Source organism: Rhinopithecus roxellana, chromosome 1, assembly GCF_007565055.1.
Source record: "Rhinopithecus roxellana isolate Shanxi Qingling chromosome 1, ASM756505v1, whole genome shotgun sequence".
NCBI classification, from domain to species: domain Eukaryota; kingdom Metazoa; phylum Chordata; class Mammalia; order Primates; family Cercopithecidae; genus Rhinopithecus; species Rhinopithecus roxellana.
In genome coordinates, this window is record NC_044549.1 from 1,864,916 (window position 1) to 1,880,621 (window position 15,706).

Here is a 15,706-nt window from a genome sequence, read left to right on the forward strand (position 1 = left end):
ACACTCACACGCACACGCACACACTCACACGCACACACTCAACACACACGCACACTCACACACACACACGCACACGCTCACACACACACGCACACGCTCACACACGCACGCGCTCACACACACGCACGCGCTCACAAACGCACGGCTCACACAACACGCACGCGCTCACACACGCACGCGCACGCACACACGCGCACGCGCGCACTCACGCGCACGCGCACGCACACGCACGCATCACACACGCACGCACCACACTCAACACACACGCGCACACTCACACACACGCACACACTCACACACGCACGCACACTCACACACGCACGCACACACTCACACACACGCACACACACACGCACACACTCACACACACGCACGCGCTCACACACACGCACGCGCTCACACACACGCACACGCTCACACACGCACACACTCACACACACGCACACGCTCACACGCACACACACACACACGCACGCGCTCACACACATGCACGTGCTCACACACACGCACACGCTCACACACACATGCACGCGCTCACACACACATGCACGCGCTCACACACACGCACGCGCTCGCACACACATGCACGCGCTCACACACACATGCACACGCTCGCACACACATGCACACGCTCGCACACACATGCACACGCTCGCACACACATGCACACACTCACACACACTCCATGTTTTCCCTGCCATTATGTTTCAGTTTGCTAAATGAAAAGTTGAGACACTTCTAGAGTTTCCTTTTCACTCTATGCGTCTGACTGATCCCCCAGTTTTGATCTCTCTTTTCTGTCCCCTTTTCCACATCCTATGAACCATTGTGTCAGTTTAAGCGGAAATAATTTCTTACAACAACCCTTTGACCTAATTCATGACTTTGTTTCTCTTCTACTTTATCTTTCACAGACGTGCCAACCAGCCCTTTTTCATATGCTTATTCAAAATGTTGCTTACTTGCTTAAAGTCCTTCAGTAGCTCTCTGTCAGCCTCAGGGCAGAGCTCCCAGTCCTTGAGTGGTGAACAAGGCCTTCAAGGTCTTATCACTCACTCTCTGGCTAGCTTTGTCTCCCACCACTTTCCCCAATGAAACTAAGCTGCTCACTATTCACCAGCTTGACCACTTAGTCAAAGTCTGTAGGAGTGCTTGTATTAACATGTGCTGCATGAGTGAGTGGATGAGAGAAAGACTTCTCCAGCTCGTTCATTCCAGTGTCAGAATGTAGTATGATACTCCCACTAAAATCAAAGGGAACAGGAAGGGTCTCCTCTTGATGAATCATTTTTCACTCTTGAGTAATATCAATAGTGTCTCAAATCTCTTTAACATCGGGTTAATGTAGTTTTTGGATGAACTGGATGAATAGCTGCACCTGATAGCACAGAAAAAGTCAATCCTGCTTCCTATGCTAATTATTTATTTTTTTACTGTTAACATTTGGGATCCTCATAAGGATATATTAATCCTATTGCCTATTTAACTACCAGAAATGATAGCTCAATACCAACTATTCCAGCCCCGAAATAGCTGTTTTGGGTACATAGTGTCCAGAGTTGAAAAAAATCACACTAAATTATTTTATCTGACACGCAAATTTGTTCTGTTGTCTGTGGGGCACAATTTGCTGCTAATTTATTCAGGGTGTCTAAAATCTTTAGATGCAACCATGTTTTTCTTTCGTTTTTATGGATTGCTTGTCAATTCTGCATTTACAAAATTTTTCATGATAAAATTCTATTTGCCTTGTTTTATGGCTTGGGATTTTTGAGTCTCAGACTACAGATACTCAAGCATATGCAGAAAATTTTGATCCCTACTGTCAAATTCTCTGGAGAGATACAATTGTCTTCCTTCTAAATGCCAATGATGGTTGGTTTTATTGCAATAAAATATTTATCTTGCAACTCACACATTTGTTTTATAAATATGGATCTTGATTTAGTCAATAAAATCAAATACTCTTATTTTATACTCTTAAAATCTATTATTTGAAGTAATTTATTTTCTTTGAAGCTTTCCTGCCAAATACATTTTAGTTTTTGTGACACTGTGTACAAAATTTTAAATTAGAAGGTTTGAAACTCAAGTCCTAGGTGGCTAAATACGTCCAGATGGCCAGATAAATTGTGTCAACTTCCTATGAATCTCTTATTTCTTTTCCTTGGCTTAGTTCTCTGTCTACCTCAGTAAGTAGCAATATTGCATTTGTTTGTGATTTTTAGATATGGGCTAATAAAATTTAAATGAAAAGTTTTCCAGTCTCAGACCATCATCCAAAAGGAAAGAAGCTGGACAAGGAATGCCAATGTTTAGCAAGACATAAAACCGCTTTCTGTTTTACATCCTCCGAAGCTAAGAATCTGATGGACAGGAAAAGATTTTTATGGATAAGGACTTATTTTTCTCTAGCTTTATGTCGAAGAGTGCTAGAATACAATTTAACAGTGCCAAATACAGATTAATAAAAGAAGAGAGGATGAAAACAGCAAAACAGAGTACTGAAGAAATAAAAAACACAAAATTAAGTAAAATAAAAATGGATAAATATCTCAAACACTTAAGAGAAGTCCATTGGAGAAAACCTCAAAAAATTGATAAATAAATAGTTTGCAACATTTAATAATGGCAGTCTCTGTATTTAAGAAAAAAAAATCAGGTAGACAGCTTTCCATACATGAAGTTAAAATAATCATGGGAATATTAAGTCCTTATCAAATCATAGCCTAAGTGGGAAAATTTAGGTTATATATATGTGCGAAAGTACACATTTTTAAATTTTCTTTAGTGTTCTTGAGGAATATTAATATTTGTTTTTTAAAATATTTTTATTCCTTTCAACTTTTAGTTTTCCCACATTGAGCCCTGATAATAGATTATTGTGATCATTTTTAATCTCTTTTTCCTGTAGAATTCAGTGTTCTGATTTTTTATGATAGGATCCACCTGATTTAGCTCAGGGATTCAGTGAAAAATCAATTTAATATTTTTTCCAAAGGTGGTATCATCTTAAGGGCAAACTGTAGCTATTCCTTTGTTCCAAAATATTTTATTTTATTGAATGCTGTTGGACTCACAAGGCCACAGAGTTAGGTACCTGTGTACCAAAAGTAAATCAGGTTTCCTTTGCTTTTCTCATAATGTAATTACAGCACGTATAATAGTTTATCTCATTTTACCATTGTTTCTTTTTTTTTTTTTTTTCAAGAACGACCCACATTTCTCAGGAGGCCAATTAACCAGGTGGTACTGGAGGAAGAAGCTGTAGAATTTCGTTGTCAAGTCCAAGGAGATCCTCAACCAACTGTGAGGTGGAAAAAGGATGATGCAGACTTGCCAAGAGGAAGGTAAGACCATTATACGGATGGGAGATTGCTAGATAACCAGTGAATAATTAAGAAAGAAAAGGACAGCTACAGTGCCGCCACCACACACTCCTACAGCTACGGTGCCGCCACCACACACTCCTACAGCTACGGTGCCGCCACCACACACTCCTACGTCTTGGGGTATTTTCACTCGTGATTTTTACATATGCAAGCCACATATTTACTGTTTGTACATTAAAGTCCTCCAGGCTTTCAATGTCACTCTTTCAGTGAATATCTACATCAATGTTTGATTCTTCATTCCACCTCTTATCCCCGGATACCAGGGATTCCTGGGTGCCTTCTTTCCCCAGACCCTTTGAGGCATACTAATCCGTTCCTGCAGAATGCCCCCTGCATGCCTCCATCAATGACTGCCCTGTTCCCATGTTTCACCCACTCCGGATACCATTTGTCACCTCTACGGCCCAAAGCATAACTAACAAAAGACTACTGCATGTGGCTGACTGTAAGTCCTGGAGTAAAGGAAAGGTCGGCACAACACTGAACTGGTAGCAAGTAGTTGGCATTATTTTTCACACAGGAGATTTCTAACACAGGGACCTCCTGTCACTTTCTTTCTTGCCATCTCTTCATGGAGACCTTCTCTTCCATCTCTTTCTTATTGTTCTTATCACAAAGCCCTCAAACCCAATCTCTCAAATTCTCATCTTATTCAAAAATGCTTTTCATCTTATATAAAAAGTTTTAACTTGTTGTTACATAAATTTCCCTAAGACCTTGACATTTAGAATCAAATCAGTAATTCAAGTGGTTTGTTGTTGTTGTTGTTGTTGTTGTTGTTGTTTTAACACAAGTAATTTTATCTTTAAGATTTGTTATGGCTTCCTGCTAGTTCTGCCTACTGACATTATAACCACCATACATCCTCCAATTATTGCCTGCATAAAATTGTACAGGCTGTGTTTTACTGGTTCTTGTTTTTTAAAACAAATTTTTGACCAGGCACGGTGGCTCATGCCTGTAATCCCAGCACTTTGAGAGGTCAAGGCAGGTTGATCACCTCAGGTCAGTAGGTCAAGATCAGCCTGACCAACATGGTGAAACCTTGTCTCTATTAATAATACAAAAAATTAGCCAGGTGTGGTGGCGCACACCTGTAATCCCAGTTACTCGGGAGGCTGAGTCTGGAGGATCACTTGAACCCAGGAGGTGGTGATTGCAGTGAGCCAAGATCCTGCCACTGTACTCCAGCCTGGGTGACAGAGTGAGAGTCTGTCTCATAAAGAAAAAAAAAAGAGAAAGAAAAACTTTGTTTCATTCAACTGACTGACATTAACCAGGCTTCCACAGAAGCTATATACCTTTTACGTGCTTTCACTGCTGTCAGTACTTTCCTAAATGTAAACATTCATTTCAAAACTTCAATGTTATAAATCCCAAGATATAATAGGATACTTTACTTCAAAAGACACGTCACTCATGGATTGAATGCACCAACCATTTATAATAGTTACTGAGAGGTTCTTTGCAATCTACGGGAATAGAACAAGTGAAAACATTAATTCAGTTCGTTTTTCAGCCTGTGTAGTAGGGAAAGCCATTACTGTGTTTCTTTTATCATTTTATTTTATTTTATTTTATTTTATTTTATTTTATTTTATTTTATTTTTTATTTATTTATTTATTTTTTTTTTTTTGAGAAGGAGTCTCGCTCTGTCACCCAGGCTGGAGTGCAGTGGCCCGATCTCAGCTCACTGCAAACTCTGCCTCCCGGGTTCCTGCCATTCTCCTGCCTCAGCCTCCCGAGGAGCTGGGACTACAGGCGCCGCCACCTCGCCCGGCTAGTTTTTTGTATTTTTTTAGTAGAGACGGGGTTTCACCGTGTTAGGCAGGATGGTCTCGATCTCCTGACCTCGTGATCCGCCCGCCTTGGCCTCCCAAAGTGCTGGGATTACAGGCTTGAGCCACCACGCCCGGCCTCTTTTATCATTTTAATGCCAGACATCTATCTTGAAAGGAATGGTATTACTGGAAGATGTTTGTAAATGTGAGGCTTTTCATGCCATCTCATTGGAGAAGCAGGTTAGAAAACAAGGAGAGTTTACACTATTGAATTGTTACTGTCCCTCCTCTACACATAGTCAACAACTTGCTTCCAATTTGAGAGCACATAATGAATAATTTTCAAATGTTAATGTAAGGTGAAGAGATTAATTCTGTAGTAAAATTTATCCGAGTGTAAACAAAGGTTTATTTTGTAAAACTGGGAGTATATGGCCTTGTCCATTGTAACTTCAAAGCCTTCAGTTTTGGCATAATCTTGATGTATAGGAAAATAAGAAAGTTAGTAACAGAGTTTCCATATACACTACACCCAGTTTTCCTTATTGTTAATATCTTACACGACTATAAAACATTTGTCACAACTAATGAGCAAAGCTTGATACGTAATAATTAAGTACAGTGTATACATTATTTGGATCTCCCAGGTTTTCTTCATTGTCCTCTTTCTACTCCAAGTCCTGTTCAGGTAATTATTGAGTTGGGTGTCACAGACTTCTGCATTTGCACTCCTAGCTCTCCAGTCTCTTCCGGCTTGTTGCAGGCTCTTAGTGTTTCCTAGTTTTGTGAGCTTAACAACCTTGCAGGGAAGTGCTGGCCAGGTATGCTATCGAATGTCCCCCAAACTTGGATTAGTCTGGTGTTTTCTCCTATTAGAATGGGTTCATAGGTTTTTTTTAAAAAGTACCATAGAAATGGCATGCTTTTCTTATCACATTGTATCAGGGTATCAGGGAGTACATTATATCCGTATAACAGCACTGGTGACCCTGTTAATTTTCAAACATTGAGCAAGAGCTCATTGAAAAAGTATTAAAAATAGAGAATTGTAAGTGTGCACTGCATTTTAACATGTCTATGTGTCTGAATTAAGGTAAAATAAAAAAGAATTGAGCCTAGTTTGATTATTTTCAGCTTAATGTAGGTGTTAGGTCATAAACCTGACAATGTAAAAGCTGCTCCGCTGTTCTCTAAATCTTGCCAAATTCATTTGCTTCAAAGTACAAATGATACATATAAATCAAACAACAGCATTCAAGTTACGTGTTCAGAAGGTATGATATCAAGGCCACTAAACAACAAGGTTGCAAGCATGAGAAATCTTAGTTTCATTAACTTCCTTTAAAACATTTTCATGGCTTTGGCCTCTTTATTCTTTTTACAGGCATATTATTGTAGTACTTTGTGTCACCAGTTAAATATTGTTAAAATCTTAGGCAAATGGAAGTGCTGTGTAAGCTTTAAATTGTTTTGTTAGAGAGGCTTAAAGCAAGGATAAGTGCAATATAGAAACTGAGGTCAATAGTTTCATCACGAAAGAAGCATGTACTTTTTCTTGAATTCCCAGTCTTTAAGTGATATTTCAGAGGAGTTTATTCATTCCTCAATTTGTATGTATTAGCATAAGCCTCACTTACGCATAATGAGAGGGAAAGACTTTCCTTGGTGAGGAATAACAGTAATAACTTTTAGCCAACCATAGACTAAATCAACAACATCGATTCTATTACATTATTTAGGTCTCAGACTAGGGAGATGGCCATTGTTCTTGTATAAGCAATTGGTGTGGTGGATGACATTTCTTTGGCTTAACACTTAATGAAATTTGAATAAGGTTTGTGTAGTGGTTCATGCTTAACACATTTAAAGGAAGGCTTTGTAGGACAGCTGCATAGCCTGTAATTACTATGTAAGTAATATGTGACTGTTTTTCTTTTGGAGACAAGACAAGCTTTTCAATTCAAGTTTAAATTTATGAAATGCTGTAAGAGCTATTAAAATCTTCAACACAGAAGAAGATATTTGTGCCAACCTTTCAGTAACCAGAGATGAATTAAGGGAGTATTTTTTTCCCCTTGCCTTGAAAATATTTTTTAAGTAGTACTGATATGCCTCTTTCTTTTATTTAGTCTTAAACTCCTGACCTTTCTCAGTAACTACCTTTAATGAAATTACAGCAGACTCAGTGAGTTGTATTAAAACATTTTCTGAAAAGATGAATGTTTCAGTGAGGTAGGAAGCATAGCAAGTCTAACAATAACCCTTATGATCAACTAGGGAAAGTTATTTATGTGGACATTTTCCATGTGACCAAGGGACAAAACGGGAAGGAGTCTACATCATACACATTAGTGCTCCATGTGACCAAGGGACAAAACGGGAAGGAGTCTACATCACACACATGAGTGCTCCATGTGACCAAGGGACAAAACGGGAAGGAGTCTACATCACACACATGAGTGCTCCATGTGACCAAGGGACAAAACGGGAAGGAGTCTACATCACACACATGAGTGCTCCATGTGACCAAGGGACAAAACGGGAAGGAGTCTACATCACACACATGAGTGCTCCATGTGACCAAGGGACAAAACGGGAAGGAGTCTACATCACACACATGAGTGCTCCATGTGACCAAGGGACAAAACGGGAAGGAGTCTACATCACACACATGAGTGCTCCATGTGACCAAGGGACAAAACGGGAAGGAGTCTACATCACACACATGAGTGCTCCATGTGACCAAGGGACAAAACGGGAAGGAGTCTACATCACACACATGAGTGCTCCATGTGACCAAGGGACAAAACGGGAAGGAGTCTACATCACACACATGAGTGCTCCATGTGACCAAGGGACAAAACGGGAAGGAGTCTACATCACACACATGAGTGCTCCATGTGACCAAGGGACAAAACGGGAAGGAGTCTACATCACACACATGAGTGCTCCATGTGACCAAGGGACAAAACGGGAAGGAGTCTACATCACACACATGAGTGCTCCATGTGACCAAGGGACAAAACGGGAAGGAGTCTACATCACACACATGAGTGCTCCATGTGACCAAGGGACAAAACGGGAAGGAGTCTACATCACACACATGAGTGCTCCATGTGACCAAGGGACAAAACGGGAAGGAGTCTACATCACACACATGAGTGCTCCATGTGACCAAGGGACAAAACGGGAAGGAGTCTACATTACACACATGAGTGCTCCATGTGACCAAGGGACAAAACGGGAAGGAGTCTACATTACACACATGAGTGCCAGACTGCTAATCCCTTCCAGAGACTTCTGAAGATATTACCATTTCACAATTGAGTATTTCAGGAAGCACACTGATTCTGTACCCAGTACCAATACTGTTTTCTAGAAGGTTTCAATACATATACGTTAGGGACAAAAATTTCATACACTAATGTGAAAATAAAGTGAGTAGGGGGAACAAGCAAGTGAAAGGCATTTTATAGTTTATAAAAATTATGATTTTTAAAGCACATTTTAAAAGCATAATTTAAATAGTAGAAGATGCACTTTTGGGTTTACCTACATTTGGTGAGTGCCTACTACATTTATAATGCTCATTGCAAGTTTGAAAAAGTAAGAAACAAGGTAAATTAACTGTTATTAGTTCTTTAGTTTTTGTTTTATATTAGTGAGATTGGACGATGTGGGAAAGTATTTACATTCTGAATATAGTAAAGAAAGTAAACTGGAGCAACTCTAGTTATTTTCTTGTGTACTGTCTGTCTTTTGAGGGCAAATATCCAACATTTTGCTTGTTAGTACTCTCTTGATTAAGTGCCTTCAATACACCTTTTCACACAGTGTTTTAGGTGATGGAAGTTGCCAGTATTTTTAATAAATGAGGTGAGGTTCCACCTTATGCCATGTTCCATCATAACATAGGCTTATTGTGTATTTTTGTTATATAAATATATTTATGTGCTGAAAGTCTGTAAAAAATTATAACATGAAGAAACATTATCATAATACAAGTAATATGACATAAACAATATAAAATTATAACCAAAGATATAAAAATAAATTGAAATATGACAACACTACAGTGTTCTGTTCAATTTAATATTAATGAGATTTTTTTTAAAATCCTTCTTGGAACTTGGATAAGAGTGTGATTAGTCTGATTGTGAATTCTTATCTATGCATGTCAGCAGACTTTGTATTTCATTTCATTGTTAGCGGTCTTTAAAGAACTGTAAACAGGAGATTTAATATCTCTCATCAATAATGTAATTTTCAGCATATTACCATTCGCTCCATTTTCTTTTTTTATTTCTTTTTTATTTTCTAAACTAACTCTAAAGTGACACTAAGTTCCTCAATAACAACTTCTGTCTTCCACAGTAGAGAAAGGAATGTTCATAATCGCTCGTCAGAAGAAAAAGGAAATAAAATATGCCATTTACATTCTTACGTATGCCTGCAAATTCTAAATTTAGTTGATGGCTTGCACATAGTGGATATAATTAATGAATATTTCATAAAACAGGAAAGGGAGTAGAGAATAAGAGTTTCAAGATACGTAGAGCAAAATTCTATCAATTTTCCTTAACCCACTGACAAAATTTCCTTTTCTAAAGTGCAAGTCTATTTTAAGAGGGAATTTTCAGAGTTTTTAGTTCCATGAAATGTAACATTTGCATAAACACATGATTCTTTAAGAAAAGAAACTGAATGGAACTACTAACAATTCCTTTTTTTTTTTGGATGCATTTTTATACAAAGTGTCCTTCTTAGCTCCGGAAAGTGTATTTAGATTAATTGTTTGGAAGCTCTATTGTTCAGAGCATGTGCTTCTGGGACACAGGGATGCTGAACAGGTGCTTAACTACCCTGTGGAGGTGATCGGCCTTCTTCACATATAGTGTATCCATCAAGGACATGCAATAATTTGGGCTCCTGATAAATAACCACACTGATTAGGTTGGCTGGTAAAGACTGGGCAAGTGAAATGGTCTTAGCAACAGAAGGAAAATCTAAGAACAGGAGAAAAACAATGTGTACAAAATATTGTAAATGACATCTAAAAAATGGACCGCTTCCTAAAAGTCAGAAATGTAAAGAAAAATGTAAATGAAAAAATCTTCCTTTTTTGTGCTATGCAGATGTCTTAGTCACATCTATCTGAAAACAATTAGAAACTGCATGGGCAATGACTGTGGGACGTTTTAATACAAATCACAATAGCATAAAAATATTTAGGCCATTGCCAAGGGGTTTTGGACTTCAGGCATTGTTCTGCTACTGTTTGACCATTTAGTTTATTTGCACTCCCATTTTGTGGAAATGATATTTGACAAATTTCTCTACTGCAAACTAGGAATGTGATCTTGAAGCAGCTATTTAAACTCTGTGTTTTATATCCTGAAAATATGGACCAGCAATGTGGTAGGACTGACCATTAACCTATATTTTGACTCATTTTAGAGGGTGAAGAATTATGCCACACATTCTAACTCAAAGGGCTATGAAAATGATACAACCATTTCAAAGCACTGTAAACATTGTACAGTGGATGCACACACATGCCTCAGTTTTACAAATCCACCTGATTGGTGGCATTTATTAATTATAACTACAGGGAAAAATAATTAATGCTGAAAAATATGAAATATATAATTTGTATATAATGACACATTCTCCTATCTTTGGCCATATGATTTCCATAGAAACATATACAATATTATTTTTCAATAGATATCACTTACACTTTTTTTTTTTTTTTTTCACGGAGTCTCACTCTGTCTCCCGGGCTGGAGTACAGTGGCACATTTTCGGTTCACTGCAACCTCTGCCTCCCGGGTTCAAGCAATTCTCCTGCCTCAGCCTCCCGAGTAGACGGGACTACAGGTGCACACTGCCACACCCAGCTAATTTTTGTATTTGTAGTAGAGACGGGGTTTCGCCATGTTGGCCAGGTTGGTCTGGAACTTCTGACCTCGTGATCCACCCGCCTTGGCCTCCCAAAGTGCTGGGATTACAGGTGTGAGCCACCGTGTCTGGCCTGCTTTTAAATTACATAGATTCATTTATAAATGTTTCTAGTGAATTTGCCAAGTCTGAAAGTTGCCATGCATTTTCTACCTGTCGTAAGCTATCCATTCTCCCGGTACTGTGTGCCAGCAGCAGTGCAGTCAGTCACCTGGGTTGAGACCTTCACATTTCACACATACTGTTTTGTTTGTCTGTGAGTAATAAGCATAAAACCATTATTATAAAAAGATTATTTAATGTTAAAAGCAAGTATTTAGGGAGGACTTACCATGTGCCTTGCAATGCAATAAATGTTTTTTCAAATGCTTCAAAAATTCCATTATTTTAAAGAATAGTGTTACAGCATAATATTACTCCTATTTGAGGGTTATGGAAACAGAAGCTTAAACAAGTTAGGTTTTTAAGGCCACACATTAATAAGCATTAGGGCCAGACTGGACTTAGAATCTGTCTAGCATGAAATCTCTATTTTAAATGAGAGGGCATGATAATTATATGATTATTAATTTATTTAAGGATTTGAGCCACCTATTAATTTTATATTTTAGATACAAACTTAGATAATTGGTTAGAAATACTGTATTATGAATAACTAAATAAACATACTCTACAGCAATAGAGTTAAGCTAATTTTTAGACCGACTTCGTAAGCTGCACATAAAATGTCTTGCCATTATAAAAATTTAAACTTTGAACAGTTCAAGTTTACCTTCTTGGAAACTGAACATATAGATTTTGTTTTTACAAACAGGAGTAATTGACAACTTTCAGAGAGATGACAGAATGGGAGTTTTCCTGTGTTTTCATCAACTAGGTGCTAATAGTTGCTGTTAACACAAAACTAATTGCCACCTAGGGTGGGAGTGCACGTTGCCTGGTCCTGTGACCACATTGGCCCATCTGTTAAGAATCTCAGCTTAGGAACAATGCTGGAACTGGCATCCAATTTGGGTTCTGGCCAGTGGTCAACTAACAAGCTGGGACACACTTGGAAGATGAAATGCCTTGAAGTCAGAAATGCTCTGCTGTCCATTAACTGACAGCTCTTGTATGTGGGCAGAGCCAAGACCAGGTGCCAGTATGCAGAGCAAAAGGATCTGTCTGCGTGCCACCTGTCACTGACATGTGCGTCATGTCCAAAACAGGAGCCACAGTAGGTCTGCTTCTTCCATCAAAGTGTGGTTGTTAGAGCGTTCAGTCAGGCTGGGGTCGCGACTAGGGCAACATTTTACCTTAAACCAAAGTGTAGGACAAGCCAGAGGCTCACCATGAGATCCCTCTCAGAGCATGCCACATCACACAGGCGGATGGAGATTTACCGTTAGAGACACTCTCCCCCGTACCTAGGTTCTCATGTTAACTCTAAACAAACGGTAAAAAAAAAAAAAAAAAAAAAAAAAAAAAAAAAAAAAAAAAAAAAAAGTTGTTTAATTATATTAACACAAGTACTTGTGTGCATAAGACAATTTGTGGTTAGAATCATGCAAATAAATTTTAACCACCCCAGGGGTCATTCTAAAAATATATTTCTAACTGATTTTTGTTATTATTCTTAATAAGTTGAATTGTAAAGTGAGGCTGAAAGGTAAAATAGAATTTAAGAGGTCAGTGTTCTTATCCCAGCTCTGCCATAATTCATCATGTTATTTTAAGCAATTCATGTAACATGTCTGAGTAGCAGAGTCTATATCTGCAAACTATGTTGGATTGAATGGTTTCGGTGCTGTCCTCAAATTCTGAAATTGTATGGTTCTATGGCAACCACTCAAAGCAATTAGAGAAGCACGGTAATTTTTTTTTTCAATAGAAGAAAAAAAAAGAAACCAGAAAATGGAAATAAATGGACCTAAAGAAGAAAACTAATATTACCCATATATCTATTATCCAATGACAACCACATTTTATGTATAGAATGCATCTTGTAAACGTATTTATATTTTGGGCATATTTTTCATTCAAAATGGTTCTTGACCCTGAATGCTTACTTAGGCTTTCATTTTTAAAAAGTCAGAATTGATTCAAAATAGCTGTTTCTGACTGCATTTTCCTTTCCCATAAATATAATAGTAATAAATGATATTTACATAGTGCTTGCTCTATACCAGAAATACTCTAAGCATTTTACCATAGTGCTCTTTTATCTTTAGAAAATGCTATGATGTAAACATTATTATACTATAATATAAATATGAAAACTGATATGCAGAGACGGTAAATATGCCAACGTCACTCACCAAGTAAGGGACCTAGAATGTTTGGCTTCAAAGTCCACACTTTTGGCTTCTACATAGTGGTGCTGAGTGGGAACAACTTTTCTTCGTTTTTTATTTGGGATTGAAGATAAGGAAATGACAGCCTAGCATAGGCTTGCCTAGAAGTAGAATTTTTATCATATAGTCACAGAATACATCTATATAGTAAAGCACATATTAACGTTTTGAAATTTTTTTTTTTTTTTTTTTTTGAGACGGAGTCTCGTCTGTCCCCCAGGCTGGAGTGAGCGGCGCCATCTTGGCTCCCTGCAAGCTCCGCCCCCCGGGTTCCCGCCATTCTCCTGCCTCCGCCTCCCGAGGAGCTGGGACCACAGGCGCCGCCACCACGCCCAGCTCATTTTTTGTATTTTTAGTAGAGACGGGGTTTCACCGTGTTAGCCAGGATGGTCTCCATCTCCTGACCTCGTGATCCGCCCGCCTTAGCTTCCCAAAGTGCTGGGATTACAGGCCTGAGCCACCGCGCCCAGCCTGGTTTTGTTTTTTGGTTTTTGTTTTTGAAATGGAGCCTCTCTCTGTCTCCCGGCTGGAGTGCAGTGGTGTGATCTCGGCTCACTGCAACCTCCGCCTCCTGGGTTCAAGTGATTCTCCTGCCTCCGCCTCCCGAGGAGCTGGGACCACAGGCGCCGCCACCACGCCCGGCTAGTTTTTTTGTATTTTTAGTAGAGACGGGGTTTCACAGTGTTAGCCAGGATGGTCTCCATCTCCTGACCTCGTGACCCGCCCGTCTCGGCCTCCCAAAGTGCTGGGATTACAGGCTTGAGCCACCGCGCCCGGCCTGAAAATTTTTATTATAAGGGCACTTAGTTCCCATAATATATGTTTATTATGTCAAATAAATAAGTTTATGTCTTTTCCTTCAAAATCATTATTTTATACTACTTATTGACACAAAATTTAAAACAAATCTATTTTTTCCTCATGGAATATTTTAACTTATATTCTTTCCTTCTCAACACTATATTGGGTAAGAAAAGATAATTTCACCGGAAACATATTAGAAGTTAAAGAAGTACTTGCTGGAGTCAAATAGTATGAGTAGAATATGATCGGCCCTCTCCATCCATGGGTGCTACATCTGTGGATTTAACCAAATCTGATTTAAAAAAAAATAAAAAAAAATAAAAATAATACAAATAAAAATACAGTATTATAATTTGCATAGCATTTATATTAGATTCGATATGATAATCTATGATGATTGAAAGTTGCAGGAGCATGTGTACATACGTTATACATAAATACTACATTATTTTATATAAAGGATTTAAATGTCCTCAGATTTTGGTATTTTCAGGGTTGTGGGGATGGCAGTCCTGGAACTAACCCCCAGTGGATACTGAGGGAGGACTATATATACATCTAGAATGATGAACTCTTGTAGGGTATGGCTAGTTTAATTCATCTTTCACATTCACTGCCTAACATAGTACTCAGACCAAATTTAAGTGTACTAAAATATGGTGTGTATGGTCAAGAATAAAAATTCTGTATTTTAAAATAAATAATAGAACTGGATTCCTTGTAACTCGAAGGATAAATTCTTGAGGGGAAGGATAGATACCCCATTCTCTACGATGTGCTTATTTCACACTGCATGTCTGTATCAAATCATCTCATGTTCCCTACTATGTACCCACAAAAAATTTTAAATATAAATTTAAAAAAATAATAATATAACTGACCAGGCACTGTGGCTCATGCCTGTAATCCCAGCACTTTGGGAGGCCAAGGCAGGCGGATCACGAGGTCAGGAGATCGAGACCATCCTGGCTAACACGGTGAAACCCCGTCTCTACTAAAAATACAAAAAATGAGCCAGGCGAGTTGGTGGCGCCTGTGGTCCCAGCTCCTGGGGAGGCTGAGGCAGGAGAATGGCGGGAACCCGGGGGGGGGCGGAGCTTGCAGGGAGCCAAGATGGCGCCGCTCACTCCAGCCTGGGCCACAGAGCGAGCCTCCGTCTCAATAAATAAATAAATAAACAAAATAACAATAATAATAAAACTATTTGGAGGAAATTAAAACAGTTTCTTTAAAAATAAATCAATAGGTAGTAAGAGTATGATTTTTGCTAATTTCCTGGTAATGTTTGAATATCAACAGTTCCATGGATGGCTATGAGTTAGCAGGTAGGACTGAATTCTAGGCTATATATTTTCTACCCAATAATTTTTTTTTTCATTTTTTTAAAAGCTATTTAATGATCCCTCAGGAAAAGTTGTTATTTGATACAAT

At 38.6% G+C, this 15,706-nt stretch overlaps 1 protein-coding gene across 1 annotated transcript in view; it reads left to right on the plus strand.

Moving 5' to 3' along the window:
- The window catches only part of ROBO2 (roundabout guidance receptor 2), a 615,454-nt gene that overhangs the window by 454,529 nt on the left and 145,219 nt on the right, over positions 1-15,706 (plus strand). Inside the window, exon 5 of the mRNA XM_030939677.1 lies at positions 3,212-3,350. Coding sequence (XP_030795537.1) covers positions 3,212-3,350 — 139 coding nt within the window. The remainder of the gene's footprint in view (positions 1-3,211; positions 3,351-15,706) is intronic.